General features: G+C 56.7%; 7 protein-coding genes across 7 annotated transcripts; 2 read left to right on the forward strand and 5 right to left on the reverse strand.

The window, feature by feature from the left end:
• Positions 1–387: 387 nt before the first annotated feature.
• On the reverse strand, positions 388–1,223 carry PG997_010432 (uncharacterized protein; the record flags this gene model as incomplete). Its single annotated transcript, XM_066814747.1, has 2 exons — positions 388–1,096; positions 1,192–1,223. The coding sequence occupies 2 exons, from the start codon at positions 1,221–1,223 to the stop codon at positions 388–390; spliced, it is 741 nt and encodes a 246-aa protein (XP_066666709.1).
• A 1,175-nt stretch (positions 1,224–2,398) lies between these two features.
• Positions 2,399–2,869, reverse strand: PG997_010433 (uncharacterized protein; the record flags this gene model as incomplete). Its single annotated transcript, XM_066814748.1, has 1 exon — positions 2,399–2,869. The coding sequence occupies one exon, from the start codon at positions 2,867–2,869 to the stop codon at positions 2,399–2,401; it is 471 nt and encodes a 156-aa protein (XP_066666710.1).
• Positions 2,870–3,373: 504 nt separating this feature from the next.
• Positions 3,374–5,561, reverse strand: PG997_010434 (uncharacterized protein; the record flags this gene model as incomplete). The annotated part of the gene is made up of 3 exons (XM_066814749.1): positions 3,374–3,785; positions 4,508–4,890; positions 4,986–5,561. The coding sequence occupies 3 exons, from the start codon at positions 5,559–5,561 to the stop codon at positions 3,374–3,376; spliced, it is 1,371 nt and encodes a 456-aa protein (XP_066666711.1).
• Positions 5,562–5,600: 39 nt separating this feature from the next.
• PG997_010435 (uncharacterized protein) lies at positions 5,601–8,828 on the reverse strand (the record flags this gene model as incomplete). The annotated part of the gene is made up of 6 exons (XM_066814750.1): positions 5,601–6,229; positions 6,298–7,531; positions 7,608–7,807; positions 7,869–7,916; positions 7,982–8,362; positions 8,816–8,828. The coding sequence occupies 6 exons, from the start codon at positions 8,826–8,828 to the stop codon at positions 5,601–5,603; spliced, it is 2,505 nt and encodes an 834-aa protein (XP_066666712.1).
• Positions 8,829–9,931: 1,103 nt separating this feature from the next.
• PG997_010436 (uncharacterized protein) lies at positions 9,932–11,298 on the forward strand (the record flags this gene model as incomplete). The annotated part of the gene is made up of 4 exons (XM_066814751.1): positions 9,932–10,007; positions 10,122–10,505; positions 10,555–10,786; positions 10,899–11,298. The coding sequence occupies 4 exons, from the start codon at positions 9,932–9,934 to the stop codon at positions 11,296–11,298; spliced, it is 1,092 nt and encodes a 363-aa protein (XP_066666713.1).
• An 812-nt stretch (positions 11,299–12,110) lies between these two features.
• PG997_010437 (glycosyltransferase family 25 protein) lies at positions 12,111–13,632 on the forward strand (the record flags this gene model as incomplete). The annotated part of the gene is made up of 3 exons (XM_066814752.1): positions 12,111–12,315; positions 12,380–12,647; positions 12,735–13,632. The coding sequence occupies 3 exons, from the start codon at positions 12,111–12,113 to the stop codon at positions 13,630–13,632; spliced, it is 1,371 nt and encodes a 456-aa protein (XP_066666714.1).
• Positions 13,633–13,753: 121 nt separating this feature from the next.
• On the reverse strand, positions 13,754–15,046 carry PG997_010438 (uncharacterized protein; the record flags this gene model as incomplete). The annotated part of the gene is made up of 5 exons (XM_066814753.1): positions 13,754–13,813; positions 13,878–14,401; positions 14,479–14,611; positions 14,672–14,771; positions 14,853–15,046. The coding sequence occupies 5 exons, from the start codon at positions 15,044–15,046 to the stop codon at positions 13,754–13,756; spliced, it is 1,011 nt and encodes a 336-aa protein (XP_066666715.1).
• Between the last annotated feature and the right edge of the window lie 405 nt (positions 15,047–15,451).

The raw sequence follows: 15,451 nt of genomic DNA on the forward strand, positions 1-15,451 counted from the left end.
AGCCATCGGAAGTCTTCCAAAGAATTCGGGTTGGAAAATGTTACAACGACCTAAATCCAACTACACAAGGCCAGGACGCGTGGGCTGCCCGATTCGGCAAAGACAACCGGAAGAAGAACATACCATACAGGCTCTATCATTGATCACATGGAGGGAAACAGGTGTTTGCCTTTCATCGAAAGCCTGAAACGCTCAATGTATAACTACTCTCTACGCTGTATGTTGGAAGAGAGTCTAGCAAAAAGGGGGGGTAATATATCTAACGCCATGCAACAACCCAAGTAAACTAACTTTTGCATTCCATCGTCTACGAGAAGACGGCCTCTGCATTTTTCTTCCCCGTACTGAGCCCAGGCATCTCCGCTCTTTCTTTCTTTCTCCTCTCCCTCAATTCAACGCCCTAACAATCCCATAACTCGTCCCCGCCGCGAGCGCCCCAATCAGCAACGTCTGCAGCGCCCCCCGGACCCCGGCCCGCGTGTTCCGGATCGTGACCCAGTTCTTGATGTACCCAAACACCAGCAGGATCACGACCGTGATGCCCACCGACACCAGCAGCGCCTCCGACGCCTTCGCCATCAGGAAATACGGGATCATGGGCACCAGCCCGCCCACAAAGTAGCTCAGCCCCATCGTCACGGCGGAGATCCACGCCCGATTCGCGTCCGGCTTCTCCAGCCTTAATTCAAAGTCCATCATGAACCGCACCCACTCCTCCGGGTCCCCGCGCGCCAGCTCCTCGACCAGCGGCTCCGCCGCCCGCCGCGAGATGCCGTACCCGCCCAGGATGTCGAAGATCTCCTGCCGCTCCGCCTCAGGCTTGCGCACGACCTCGTCCCGCTCCCGCGCCTCCTCGCTGCGGTAGTGCTCCAGCTCCGTCGCCGCCGCCAGGTACGCGCCCAGGCCCATGCTGATGGCGCCCGAGAAGAGCTCGGCGAGGCCGCCGGCGACCACTAATCGGGTGTCGCCGAAGCTGGACAGGCCCGCCGTCAGGGCAAAGGGCACGGTCAGGCCGTCCGCGAAGCCGATGATGATGTCGCGCAGGACGTCGCCGTTGTTGGTGTGGTGCTCGTCGTTGCTGTGCTGCTTTTGCTTGCTGTTCAGCAGGGGGCGAGCGATTCCACATCGTCGTCTGATGTGGGCTTGGTGGATGTGTGGTGATGGTGGTGGCTTTGCTGGGTGCTGCCGTACGAGGCCGGCGGATTCCGGGGTTGGGAAGTCATTGTGTGGTGTGATGATGTGGTTTGATGGCCCGGATGCGGCGCGTAGGTGTCCAATCCGAAAGTTTGGTTGGGCTTACAGACCGAAAAATTTGCAGCCTTTGATGATAATGCGTTGCTTGGTCCGAGCAGAGGTCCCGGCGGTGTTAAATGGAGCTTTGTTGCTGGGCAGGTGGTGGGTGTTATTGTCGTTGTTTGGGACGATATGTTTGCGTCAGGCAATATGGATGCTTTGTTGGGCAAACTTGAACTTTGGGATGACAGATGGTATGGGATGAAAGCAAATGACTTGATCGAACAGTGCAATGCAATGGCCCCTATATAGGCGTTTCCATATCTAAACTTACACCGACGCCGAAGCACCAAGGACTTGGTCCCGGCCGAGCTTCTGCAGACAGGGGTTGTAGTGGCTCGAGGGCTGGCCAATCAGCGATGTCGAATTACCAACCGACGCATCCCGACCAATCAGCATCAACCTAAAACACAGCATTTTCAGGGACGGCCGAGCTCTCGCTTGAAGACGGCTTGTCCCGTGGGAAAACCCGTTGCCCGAAAATCCAATTCCAACCTCATTCGTTTGCTGCACTGCATACACTGCGCAATTACATCACGTCCCGCAAATCAGCAATTGGGCGTAAGCTGACCCTCCACGCAATGAACCTACCTCGGATTTCTGAATCTCATATCCGAGGGAGGCGCTCCCAATTTCAGGCATGCATACGTGCGCGGCGCCACCAGCCATCTCGGATCAGCCGATAACTCCGACCTGTACGCGTCGCATCTCACACTCTCTTATTGCACCTCGTCAAGTTTGATATCATGCAAAGATTAATCGTAGAGGAGTCGCACGTCAATTATTAAGCTACATAACCTATCTAAAGACAGCAAAACCCGTAACAGTAAATCATCCCCAAATCCGTCGCGTCCAGTCCCAGTCCCAGTCCTAGTCCCAGTCCAGCTTCCCCTTCCGGTAAATAATACACCTCTCCCAATCCCACCATCGTGACTGTGACCCCAGCCCATAAAAACGAGTGTTGAAGGAGACATAGGAAATCCACCAGTGAGATATAAAGAAGGAATAACCGAATAAATAAAAGAATGATGTGGTGATCTTGTTGGTGATCGAGGAGCTGTGAAGTCAACCCTCCTACGTCTTATATCGCATCTCCTACGCTTCCTCACTTCCGCGCCCGTCCTCTCTTAGCAGGCGACGGCGCCCGACGCGTTCTCGGCGTGGGAGGCTCCTGCTCCGAAGGCGTCGGCAGCGCCGGCGCCTCCTCCATAGCCTGCGACACCGACCGCGTCGTTCTGGTCGTGCCGCTGGCAGTAGACTTCGTCGGCGACTTGGCCGGCGTCTGGCCCCGGCGCCCACTAGGAGCCCTGCCGGTGGTCGTGGTCTTGGTCACCGCCGTCGCGGCCTCGCTCTCCAGCTTCCTAGCCGTGGGGTGGACCTTGCGCGGCGAGGTGCGCGTCCCGGTCGTCGTCGCCGCCGTCGTCGGCGTGGCCTCTTCCTCCTCTTCGATGCTCGTCGCCAGCGCCGTGGGCAATGGTGGCCCATGAAGGTCTGGCCGTTTGATGGGCGTGATCTTGGAGATATACGGGATCCCGGGGCCCCGAGGGCCGTATCTTGCGAGTGTTGCCGCATTCATTTCCTCTACTGTCAACGCGTCTTTTTGTATAATGCTGTTTCTCCAATGCATGCTGCGGCCGGATTATGGGCGTGACCTTGGCGATATATGGGATCCCGGGCGGACGTTCCGTCACTCCAGGCGATGTCGGGTCCGTCACTCCAGACGACACCGGCCTTTTCGCTACGGGTGGCACCGGATGTTTCGCTACGGGTGGAATCGGCCTTTTCGTTACGGGCGACACCGGCGTTGTCCCAGACTCAGTGGGGGGATGGGGCCTCGGCAATCCTGCGCAGCTCTTGTACTATTCGGTACTGCTTTCCCTTGTCAGGGGGTTGGGCCTCGATTTCCTGGCGCAGCTGTTCCATCAGTTGCTCATGCCTCTTGTTAGGCTTGGCAGTGATGCCCAGATGCCTTAGCAGTGGAGCCCACTTCGTTCCCCAGGGCCATCTTTCAGGATCTTTGGATGGGAGTTGTCCAGGAGTAGGAGGCTGTCGCTCCTTTTCCGTTATCTGTCCAATGATCTTAAAAAAGCGATTCTTCGGTATTGACATTGCCCGTGCCCGTGCCGGTACCATGCCCGTGTCCATATCCATGTCCATGTCCATGTCCATACCCGTATCCGTAGACGGAGCCGAGGGTGTATCCTCCAGGACCAGGTACATAATCCTCTCCCCGTTCCTGCAGCAGCAGTTCCAAGTTCTCCGCCGAATCCGAGTGAAGCCGGGTGTCCATGTACTCCTCCGGAGGTTCCTCTATCTCCTGGGACGGTATGTACTCCGTGTTGTCCGGGTCCGACTCCCACGTGATCCTGGGACGCTTGTGGTCCGATTCAGACGACGACGAATCGCTCTTGTTGTCAATGATCGGGCCGCCCCAGTTCTCCGGGTTGAATATGATGCTGCCGTTGCTATTTCCCGTCTTCGCTCCCGTCGCACTAGAAGTAGAAGTAGTAGAAACAGTATGATGTGAAGGAGGAGGAGAATGGTGGTAAGGACGCTTCAAGCCACCTCCGTTGTTCCCCGTGCCCGTCCCCGTAGTGGGAAAAGTAGGATCAGTATGAGGAGGAGGTGAGTGGTGGTGAGGATGCTTTACGCTACCAGTATTGCTCCCCGTGCCCGTGCCCGTCTCCGTGGAAGTGAAAGAAGGGGCAGTGTGAGGAGGTGAATGGTGGTGAGGTTGCTTCAAGTTACCAGTGTTACTCCCCGTCCCCGTCCCTGTAGCAGTAAAGGTAGGACTAGTATAAGTAGGAGGTGAATAGCGGTAAGGAAAATCCAAGCTACCAGTGTTGCTCCCGGGCCACGACCCCGTCTCCGTAGAAGTGAAAGAAGGAGCAGTATGATGTGGGGGAGAGTGGTGTGAACCAGAGTGGTGTGTGCCAGTATGGTGTGGATCAGTATGATGTGTAGCAGGAGAGTAGTGATAAGGATGCTCATGGATGCTGTTGGTGCTCCCTATCCCCGTCCCCTCCCCCGTCCCCGGAGCCGTGCCCGTAGCAGTACCAGTAGGAACAAAAGAATCAGCAAACTGGGTAGTTGAAGGAAGATGCGGCGAGTGGCGATGAGGATGCTGCTGGTTGCTGGTGCCGGTGCTAGAACTAGAACTGGCCCACCCGGTGTGCGACCCCGCGATGCCAACGCCGGTGCCGCTGCCACCTACATGCCCCCCGCCCGTGCCGGATACGCCGCCAACATTCCCGGGATGGTCTTCCCGTAGTTCGTCGGCGGGGCGCTATGGATCGAGTCCGGCATGCCGTTCGGGTAGAAGTTGTTGGCCGAGTGGCAATTCTCCATGTGCTTGTTCCACTGGGCGTTGGTCATGTCGCTTGTGCGGGCGCCGCACTCGCTCCAGTAGGGGCACCGAGAGTCGGGGCCGACGTTCAAGTCCACCCCTATCTCCTCATTTCCGACATCGACCCCAACTTGAGGCTGCACGCGCTTCGGCACCTGGCCCATGTGGTGGAAAAAGTGGTAATGCTTGCCAGGGTCCGAATACTCCGTGTTGGTCGCCTTGCCCACCAGGTACTGCTTGCACCACGGGCACTGGGTCGAGTTGCCGTGAACCGTCTCGAGATGCTGCTGGACCTCTTGGGGGTGTACAGCGGCGTCGTCGAAGAACCAGAGCCCCGTTCATTGACGCAGATGGGGCACTTTGTTGGTTTTGGCGATGGCCGCTCGCTGCAATCCCAGACGTGCTGCTCCCTCTCTTCGTGATCAAGGCCTTGGAAGGAGATGCCACAGAAGGGGCAGAAGCCCTTGGTTCCGTTCCAGGGGCCGCCGGGTAACGCCCTGCACCAGTGGTCGTGCAGGATCCTGTACGCCTGGGAACACCCGGAGAGGTTAAACCCGCACTTGTCGCAGTAGTCCTCGTCGTACGTGGCATTCTTTTCGTGCGATTTGCACGAAGGGTTTGTACACTGAAGCTGTCCAGAGGAGTCGGCGGTGGCCTGCTCTCCGCATACCTTGCAGAAGGGCGAGGGCTTGAGATCCTGCCTGCTCCCGGCATTGCTGCCCCGGCAAGTCAGGTGGTGGTGGAACAGGTCCTCCGGGTCATTCAGCTCAATCTCTTTGCGGCCGCAGTGCGCACAAAAGGGGAACAGGATCATTTGGGTCTTCGCCTTCGTCTTTTGCTCCGGGGTCGCCTGCTCCCAAGCCGTCGGCCCCTTGCCCTGGGGGGACACCAACGAACATCTTGAGGTGATCGGCGTGCTCATGCGCAATGTGCAGGAGTATCTGCTCCCGGTCCATGTACATCAAGGATGGGTCAATGTCGACATCGCAGCCGTTGGGGGCTTGAAAGCGATGCAGAAGGCGCATTGAAGGACCTTGTGCTCGTACTTGATATGCCTTTCGAATCCGATCATGTCCATGTAGCTGAAGCGCTTGTCGCAGTCAATATAGGGGCAGTCCCGGATCCTGTCCAGCAGCTGACCACGCAGGGTGTGGACCTCGCGCTCCAGGCGAGCCGTCTCCGTTGCGGTCCTCATGCCCAAGGTGATGGCGGGGACGTCAGGGCCGGTCCTGATCACTGACTCCAAAGGCGGAGCATGGAGAGGCATCACCGGCTTCGCCGGGTTGGTGAAGATGCTTGGTGTGTCCCAGTGCGTCAGATCTCGCATACTGTTGTCCGATCCCTTCATGTCTATGAAATCGTTGAGTCGCGATGAATAGGTTTTGTAGAGCGAATCGGCAATCTCTTGGCTCCTTGAAGTTCCAAACGTCTTGACAGACCCGTTAGTAGAGCCAACGTTAGAACGGTTGAATCCCAGGTTGCTGCTCTTCGTCGAGTTGTTGGCGTTCCCGACGTCCGGGTTACCAGATGGGATGTAGTTTAATTGCGCTCGATAGTAGCTTGGACCCCAGTAGGAGTTCTCGTCGACATCTGTTTGTGAGAATCAGCACGCATTTCGGGTCAAACTTGAGTGTCATGAAAATCAAATCAAGACTTACTCCATCTGGCGTCCCGGTCCTTGGTTTTCAAGGTAACCTCAAGATTCTGGCACATGAGCCGACGAAGAATACGCTGCCAGTCATCCTCGTTGCTTTCATGCGTAATGACGTGGCGGGAGCTGCGAATCTCGTCCTCGAGAATGAGCGTGTGCTCCTTGTTGTCAGGGTCATAGTTGCCAGGGTACAAATCCTTCGCGACCCGCATCTTGAACAACTGTAGGTTGCACTCGATAAGACGAACGTTTAAGGTCTGGTAACCTGGAACCGACTGCATGGATTGAGGCGCCGATATGATGTAGATCTCGAACCATGGTTGAACGACGAGGGAGGCACCCTTCGGGTTGGAGAATCTCGACGGCTGGATATATTTTTGCCACGCATTGAAACCATCTTCGGTGGCTCTACCGTCCATAAGTCCGATAAAGACGTACCCGCCACGATTGCTGTTCTGGAAGTCCTCTCCAGGGAAATATACGTGGAGCCCATCGGCGATCTTCCTCCGACCGGGCAGACGAGACAGGGTGTGCTCGACGACGCGGTTCAGTGCCTCGAGATCCCCGAGGTTTTGCCTATATAACTCAATGGCGTTTGATGTGTAGTGGCTTTGGCTGTCGGGGAGGATAACAGGCACAATGTTGGGATCAATACGCTCGACGATTGCATTGATGCCGCAATAGGTGTGGGTTGCGATGTTGGAAATCAACTGCTGGGGTATATCTTCACAGCTGTAGAGCCTTACAGGTCCGGCGGGACCTGGCACGTCAGGAAACGTGATCCATTGATGGTGCGAGCCTATAAGGGCATTGATAGTATGTTGGTAGCTGGTGGCATAATGGGTGACGCTGTGGTTCAGGTTGGGCCGCCTAGCGGTTCGCAGATACCCCTTCCGCTCCAGGTCATCGTCATCCCTGTAGGTAATCGTGGCGATGCCACCATCCAAAGGCTTGGGCTCAAAGGTAGTCGGGGCAACGTCCGATTCCCTACGGACAAACACAAGCGGGCGCTCCTCGCATTGAATGCGCTCCAAGATATCACTCAGAGGGCCTTCCGCGCCATCAGGATGATCTCCGATAGGCGCATGAACAGTGGCTTTTACTTCGCAACGCCCAGATCTGGACCCGATAATGGTGAAGACGAGTTGGACATCTCGTTTTCGCTCATCGACATCAAGCGATAAAAGTCGGGTTACCCCCTGGGCGAGGCCGTTGTACCCTTCTGACACATCAGCCTGACCCTGACGACTATACATTGTGAAACTGCTTTGTATGTCAGTACCGTTCACTTCGATGGTTTGGTCTGTGCATATGTACCTTGCTGCCGAGCCACTCCCTCCGCGGGAGACCGAGCTCTGCGGCAGGACCGTCTTGTGATGGCGAGTCCATGTCTTCATCGCATTGGGATTGGGACTCGACGAGTTCCATGTCTTCATCCTCCAGGAAGCCACCACGCATACTGGGGGAGTAAGCGCCCTCCTCCGTGGAAGGAGTACCGATGGGAATAAAAGTGACTTCTATGAAAGGGTTAGCCGCCAATTGGTTCATGAAGTATCCTTTGCTGCTGGGGAAACATACCGGTGGGTGGGAGGCCGTAGCACCTCTCCTTGTAGCCCCCCAGGAAGGCTAGGGGGTCCCGCTCGATGTGAATCTCCTCCTGGGGCTCGGTCAAGTCGGCCGAAGTCACGTACTGGTTTCCCCGAATTTCATGGGGGCCACCGGGCAGCCAAAGTAGAGCATGGTTATCTTCATGGCAAGAGTAGGCAGCACGCCCTTGAACCTTGTCTCGAGCGTCCTCCTGAACAGCTCGGTATCCTGCTGCTGCCACTTGGCGTGGGGCTCGAGCTTGGTTGGCACGAACTTGCAAAGCTCATGCGCGGTAAAGTGGTCCTTGAGAATCTGGTCCAAGGTGACGCCGGGGGTGTTTAGGAGGGTGTTGAAGTAGGCGAGCATCTCTTTCCACTTGGGATCGGCGGGAGTGATGTCGAGACGCGAGCGGTCCTCCAGGGGGACATTTTGGTAGACCAGGATTGGCGGGGGATGGTTCCCGGAGCGAGCTTGTAGTGTAGAGCCTGGTTGGTGTTTTCATCATCGTCGCCAGCGGGCTGGCTGTTCTGGGGGGCGAACATGGCGTGGGTTGAGTTTCGTCTGCTATGTGATCTCAGCGCCACAAAAGGCGTTATCATTATTTAATTACCTCCCAGATTTTTCAGTCGTCAGTCGAGTGCGGCTGCTCCATTCGCACAATACCGGGCGGCGATGGTAGAAGAGAGAAGGGGAAGGGAAGGTGGGACGAAGTGAAACCGAAAGGATAAAAGAAAGGAAGATGAGAGGGACAAAGACGACAGACAACCAAAGACGAGAGATGCCGCGAACTTGAGGTTATTGAATACGATGCCTGGCCATCTATCGCGCCTGGCAAGGCAACCCTGAAGGTGCCGAGTTGAGCATTCCGGGGGCCAAGTATGTCCTCAGGTTCAGCACATTCCTTACCTTCCTCCTCGCCTCAGGCCCCACCTGGGTACCGGGTGCGGCCATGGCAACGGATTGGAACAAAAGGCGTTCTTCTTTATCAACGAATGCGGAAAGACTAAGGAACAAGTCAATTTTTGGCGATGGTGTACCGGCCAAGGTTGCTGTGATGGTGGTCAATTGGAGCAGACAGACGACTGAGGATGATGGAAGTTGTTTGGGGTTTGCCGCTCTGCTGCAGCTAGGCCCCGCTGTAATTGAACTCGAGCTGTTTGCTAAGCAGGTGACTTCCACTCAATCCTGGTATGTTTGACCTCGACCTAGCCACCCGCCGTATATGCATATATCTGGTCGGTCAATTGCAACTGAAATCCTTGGATGTCAATCTCTGTCGGTTCTGAATCGCTGAAGACGGACGTTTGGATTGGAGACGTTGCCGGGTGGAGGGGTTCACAGTTGGGGAATGAGAGAGATATTCCCGGGTAAATCATCCCGTTCCAGTGTCTTCGGCTCATTCGCGACCCTGGCCCGGAAACGTCGCTCCCCAGACGGCACCTAGGCCCCCAGGAACCATGATTGGACGGGAACTGGCCCCTTGTTTGCTAAAGGTCAAGCTTCCAGCGGCATCTGCTTGCTGCTAAGAATAAACCGTTCATGCAGGGGTTTCAAATACTGGTTCCAGATCTTCATCTCATCTCGCCTTACTTCGTCGAGTTATGCGGCCATTGATGTACTTCGAATGAGATCACCCGAGAACCGACATCATGAAAAGAAGTCAAGTCCATGTCGCTGCCTTACAATCGCACGTGTGTAACAAGAAACGTACAAACCTTAATTGATCATGTCAACCTCCTGTTGGCCCAAAGAAGTGGTCACTTGCACTCGTTGCCCAACCCCCGCCCGCCATCTTTGCCCCTCCCGTCCTCGCTGCGATTGATGCGTTTTAGGAAACTCCGCTGCATCACCATGTGGACTTCGGTAGAATCGGGAGCACTTGGTGATGTTGACGAAACGATTTTACCAAAGTAGTCTTCAAGTTTACATATCGATTCAATTGACACAAGCCTCGTCTTCATAATCATTGACCATTCTGATCTCTTCGCCCTCTGTATCTGTATCGGAGGTTTGCTGCAACGTTTGTCCAATTAACTTCACCCTTCTCCCGCACCATGTCGAGCACACAGACGTTGCTGGATGTACTCCGGAGCCATTCCAAGGTCGACTGCGACACCTTTGATCATGAAGGTAAGTGCATGCATGCTACGACGACAGGGGCTATTCCGAGTATTTGCGCTGAGCCTTTGCCGCAGTGGCCCGAGACCTAGGTCCCTTCATCGACTGCACTTCCAACCAGGTCAGCTGCCCCCATCTCGAGCTACTGCATTGGCAGAGATGTAATTGACGTTTGGGGACTGGATCATCAGGCCATTGCGTATGGCGAACTAGCCCGCCTCGATGCAAACGGCGGCGCCCTTCATGCAGAGCTCATCAGCAGCGCCGTGGCGTATGCGCAGTCGCACCACGCCCAGCACGCGGGCGTCGGCCTCGCGGAGTTCGCGGTCGAGGTCATGATGGTCAAGCTGGCGCTCCGCATCGTCCCCTACCTGACGAGCTACTCGCACATCCAGACGAACCCCATGTACTCGTACAACAAGGACAAGACCATCGAGAACGCGAAGCGTATGTGTTTGAATCCATCCATCGTTTGCCCCCAAGCCTCACCCCGACAGCAATGCACACGGAGTAAGTACCTAGATAACTGACAAAAGCCCCTTTGGCGGTCGCGCTGCAGGTATCGTGGCCATCTTCAAGGACCTGGACCCCAAATATGACGCCAAGAGGGTGTGCATCAAGATCCCGGCGACGTGGGAAGGGATGCAGGCATGCCGCGAACTTGAAAAGCAAGGGATCGCCACGCTGGCCACCACCATGTTCTGCCTGGAGCAGGCGGCGCTCGCCTCGCATGCGGGGTGCACCTACATTGCACCCTACATAAACGAGCTGCGCGTGCATTTCGATGAAACGTAAGCCAGAACTCAACATGCTTCCCCAACCTCGCATCCCTTTGCTTTCAAGTGGTCGGTCATATTTGCAATAGAACTCTATGCTGATCGTGCAGGGAACAACCCCTCGTAGCTATGTCGATGAGAACAAGGCCTTCGACTTTTGCGGCGCGGCCCAGCGCTACTACGAGAAGACGGACAGCCGGACGCAGGTGCTACCCGCGAGCCTGACGTCGATCCAGGAGGTCATGATGCTGGCCGGCGCGCACCACATCACGGTGTCGCCGCCGCTGCTGAAGAAGCTGGCCGAGACGCCGGCGAACCCGTGGGAGGGCGACACGGGCTCGGTCTTCAGCAGCGCCAGCGACAGCGCATTCGCAGACTACAGCGCCGTCCTGGACGACGAGAGCGCGTGGCGGTTGGCGTTTACGCGCAGCGCCAACGGGCAGAGTGAGGAGAAGATCATCCAGGCCATCAACATCTTTTGCGAGAAGCAGGAGAGGCTGGAGGAGTTGGTGTCGGCGCATAAGTGAAGAGGGGAGTATGGGTGGGTTTCCTTTATATGGACAGCATTGGGGAAACGATGGGAGAACGCGATGATTGATTTTCAATAAACTTCAGGTGAAGAATACATATTGCATACGTCCATACCCTGGTCTGTTTCTTTGCTGCATTCCCTTTTGTGCCGATTGGATGCAGTTGCAAAATGCGAACATTCCATGGCACTTTCGTTGATCAGCAGATCCGCCCAGGCCTTGGGGACGAGACCCCTACATCGGCCCAGAGCCCCAAGTCTGGCTGTCGGCAACCACCAACCTGGCCTGGAACAGTCGAAGATTGACATCACGTCATGCACGTTAAGCTACTCGATGATTCAGATCGTCCAGTGCTATATATTGTTATATAGTATCAATTGATCGAGCCGCTTTCGATCGGATCGTCGGTCTTCTCGGGCAAGACATACACACAGGATGAACCGGGTGCTGAGATTGAACATGCCCAATCGTGGTGGGCCCAATAACCGTCATGATAAGCTTTCATACCCCCAATTGAGGCTATCGTGCTTCACTTTTTGTCGTTTTGCCCGGATTGGTGCGCGGGCGCTTCTAGAATTGGGAAATGTGTTTCAGGTTTGAGATGAGACAAATCGGCCAGGGGGAAGGTTGGTTCCTCCCAAAACCCCTGGCGGAGCCAGACTCGGAGCTTGCAAATGTCAAAGCGACGAACGACCACATAAACCCGCCGGGCGCCAAGTTTCTTGTGTTAGTCAGTTGACAGTGATTACATCTGATTTATTCTTCTTTGCGATTTATTGGAGAACAGCTTATACGATGGAGCCACCGTCATGGTTCTGGGCCATAGTGCTGGCCTGGCTCGTAGGGAGGGATGTCCTAAATACCTCGCTATCAGCCTCTTCGAAAGCAACATCGGGACCGAAGAGGCCGCAGTTAGGGCGCACGACCACCATCGCGTTGGTGATCCTGGCAGTCGCCAGCCTCCTGCCGGCAATCACCTCGACGCTCCCCAGCTCCATCCCGGGCGTGCTGGAGGTTGGCCAATCCCCGCCCATAACCAACAAACAGCAGCAGCAGCAGCAGCCGACTGCCGCCCCAGATCATGAAGCCCAAGAGGCCGACATCGCGCGCATCCAGAACGCGACGCTGGGCTTCGAGAAAGTCTTCGTCATCAACCTCCCCGACCGCACCGACAAGCGCGACGCGCTGTCCCTGGTCGCCGCCCTGACGGGCATCCAGCTCGACTGGGTCCGGGCCCTGCGCGGTGCCGACGTGCCCGACAAGGCGCTGCCGCTCGGCGTGGACCGGCAGGGCTGGCGGGACGGCGGGATCGGGTCGTGGCGGAGCCAGATGAATGCCATTCGAACGTGGGAGTCCCTTGCTAACCACCATAGAAGTATATAGGAGGTACTATCTGAGACGTGATATGCTAACATGCCCGACGAACGATATAGGATGGTCGAGGAAAACATCTCGAGCGCGCTCATCTTGGAAGACGATGCGGACTGGGACGTCCGCCTCAAGCAGCAGCTAATGGACATAGCCGACGGCGCGCGCCTTCTGACGGGCATGGCCAAGCAGGAATCCGTATTCCAGGTCAACAATCTCCCAGCGCCAGCCGCCGCCGTCGCAGGCGATGCCACTTCAATCCCACCGCAATCAATCCCCCACTCCCCCTACGGCGACGACTGGGACCTCCTCTGGCTCGGCCACTGCGGCGAGACCTTCCCCGAGCGCATCCCAGGCCACGAAGTCGTCGACGTCGGCTCCGCGCGCTACACCTACTACGCCCTCCGCGACGACGCCACCATGCCGCCGCCCGCCAACACCAGCAGCTGGATCGGCGGCGACCTGCGGCGCGAGCCGCGCACGCGCTGGGTCCACTTCAGCGGCGGCCCGACGTGCAGCGCGGGCTACGCCCTCTCCCAAGCGGGCGCCCGCAAGGTCCTGCACGCCCTCAGCGTCGGCGGCTCGCTCATCGCGCAGCTCGACAACGCCATGGCGGACCTGTGTCGCGACCACACGCCCTGGGACGCGGCGCGGGAGAATCCCGCGGATACGGCGACGGCGCACGTCAATGGGAGGCCGCCGCCGGGCTACGCGGGGGCGCGGATGCGGTGCCTGAGCGTCACGCCCGCGGTCATTTCGCAGCACAAGCCGCGCGGGCGGCGCGCGGCCGAGTCGGATATCGAGGCGGTGGAGAATGGGCACGAGATCCGGGAGAAAGGCGAGTCGCCGAATCTGGTGTGGAGCGCGCGGCTGAATGTGCAGAATTTGATTTTGGGATTGCCCATGGAGGATCAGTTTGAGGCGCCGAAGGGGGCTGCGGGGCATGAGGAGTTGGGGGGTTAGGTGTTTCGACATATGATTCAATTAGCATGGAAGATTCATGGACAAGATCCTTTGGTCAGTCCAATTGTTTGATACTTATTAATATGCACATATCTATCTTGCCTCTTCTGATACGCTGCTCTTATACGGAATCCTCAAAAGAAGGCCAAGGCATTGGGGGACTCGCAACACCTCCAGGGACCTGTACATCCAACCTGGTTAGCATTTCCTAGTAGCCATCGTCTTCTCTGCCAATCCACACTCACATTCATAGGCGAGCTGGACAGGAAAAACGTATATCGCTTCGTCTCCGCACAATGCCTCGCCAGCTCCTCGAGATAAAACAGCTCGCCGATGGGCATGCCCCATCCCGCCAGCAGCCACTCATGCAAGTGCCAGTCCATCTCGGTACAGGGCCAGACCTCAAAGGAGCGCGAATCGCCCGCCACGGCGGCTAGTTGATTGTCCCAGAAGAACTCGAGGAGCTCGCGCGAGGGCCGCACGCCGATGTTGTCGGGCTTGGACGTCTGGTAGCGCCGGTCCAGCTCCTCGCGGCGCGCCTCGCCCATGCCCTCGTACTGCGCCAGGTAGCCGAAGCGCACCAGCAAGATATCCCCCGGCCGGAAGACGCTGTCCGGGTCGAGCCCCTGGAACCGCAGGGCCTCCAGCAGCTCGGAGAGGGGTACGGCGTGGGCGGTCATGGCGTCGATCTCGAGGCCCTTTTGCTCGGTGGCCCAGGCGTACCAGTCGACGAAGACGACGCGGCCGGCTATGCCCTTCTGAGATACATCTATATACCCAGTAGACTGTTAGAGTGCCTTCGTCGAACGGCTGGATGTTTACTCTAGGTGAATGGTCTCTTCTCACGCTGAATGCCATTAGGAACCGGCGACGCAGCAAAGTCTTCGGCGGTGCGGCCCATGTAGTACAACGCCTCCTTCTGGTATGCGTAGTGCCTGAACCCATCCCATTGAGAGCTGCACTGTGAGTTGAAGCTCCACTGCACTCCGATTAGCACTCCACGTGACTTTAGACACACGGGTCGTCTTCTATTCCCTACCTCATCGTCATGAGCATGTTTGAGCGGAGCCTTATTGACCAGGTTTTGCTCTAAAAGCTTCCGGGGAAAGCGCGGTTTGGAGGCACCAGTCATAGACCAGCTTACATACGCAGTGTCAGCAATCTCTGCGAGACGTGCCCGACACATTCATATGGTGATGTTACTGGGTCGCCGTCCTTACTTCAGTGAGATCCGATGGCCCGTCTTGATGTTCTCGGCCGCAGCCAGAGAGACTACCTCGTCGATGAGGTGGTTCAAAGTCCCGAGCTGATCTTCGGGTCCCCAAAGACCCCAGGAATTGCCATGGGGGCCATTCTTATCGATTGGCAATTCGCTGAATTTTGGAAACTTCTTCGACAACACGGGGTTCGCCATCGAGTTTGTTTGCGGAGGTCGGGTGTGTAAGAGAGGGTTCCGTTCATTGAGGCTTGAATATATATATATCGTAGACACAAGCAGCTGTATGGCAATATTGTATCGAGATGAGGAAGGCACGAGGTTAAATCCTCAGAGATCGTATGCGCCGTACAAGCCATCTCAGGATACTTGGTGATAGAACCACTACGGCGGGCCATGTCCGATGAGTCCAGTAAGCTCCACCGTTGCTCTTTGTCCATGGTCGTGCTTTCCCTGTCCGTTCTAGCGTTGGGGTAACACTCCGGGGCTTAAGCCAGGAACTTGGGTGCCGCATCCTCAAGCTACCCCGCAACCCCAGCACACCCCATACTGGGATCCGGGGTGCTTCCATCAAGGGATCATCAACCCCTTTTGCTGAAGAGT

This window comes from Apiospora hydei (assembly GCF_038363865.1).
Source record: "Apiospora hydei strain CBS 114990 chromosome Unknown utg000007l_segment0_segment0, whole genome shotgun sequence".
Classification (NCBI taxonomy): Eukaryota; Fungi; Ascomycota; class Sordariomycetes; order Amphisphaeriales; family Apiosporaceae; genus Apiospora; species Apiospora hydei.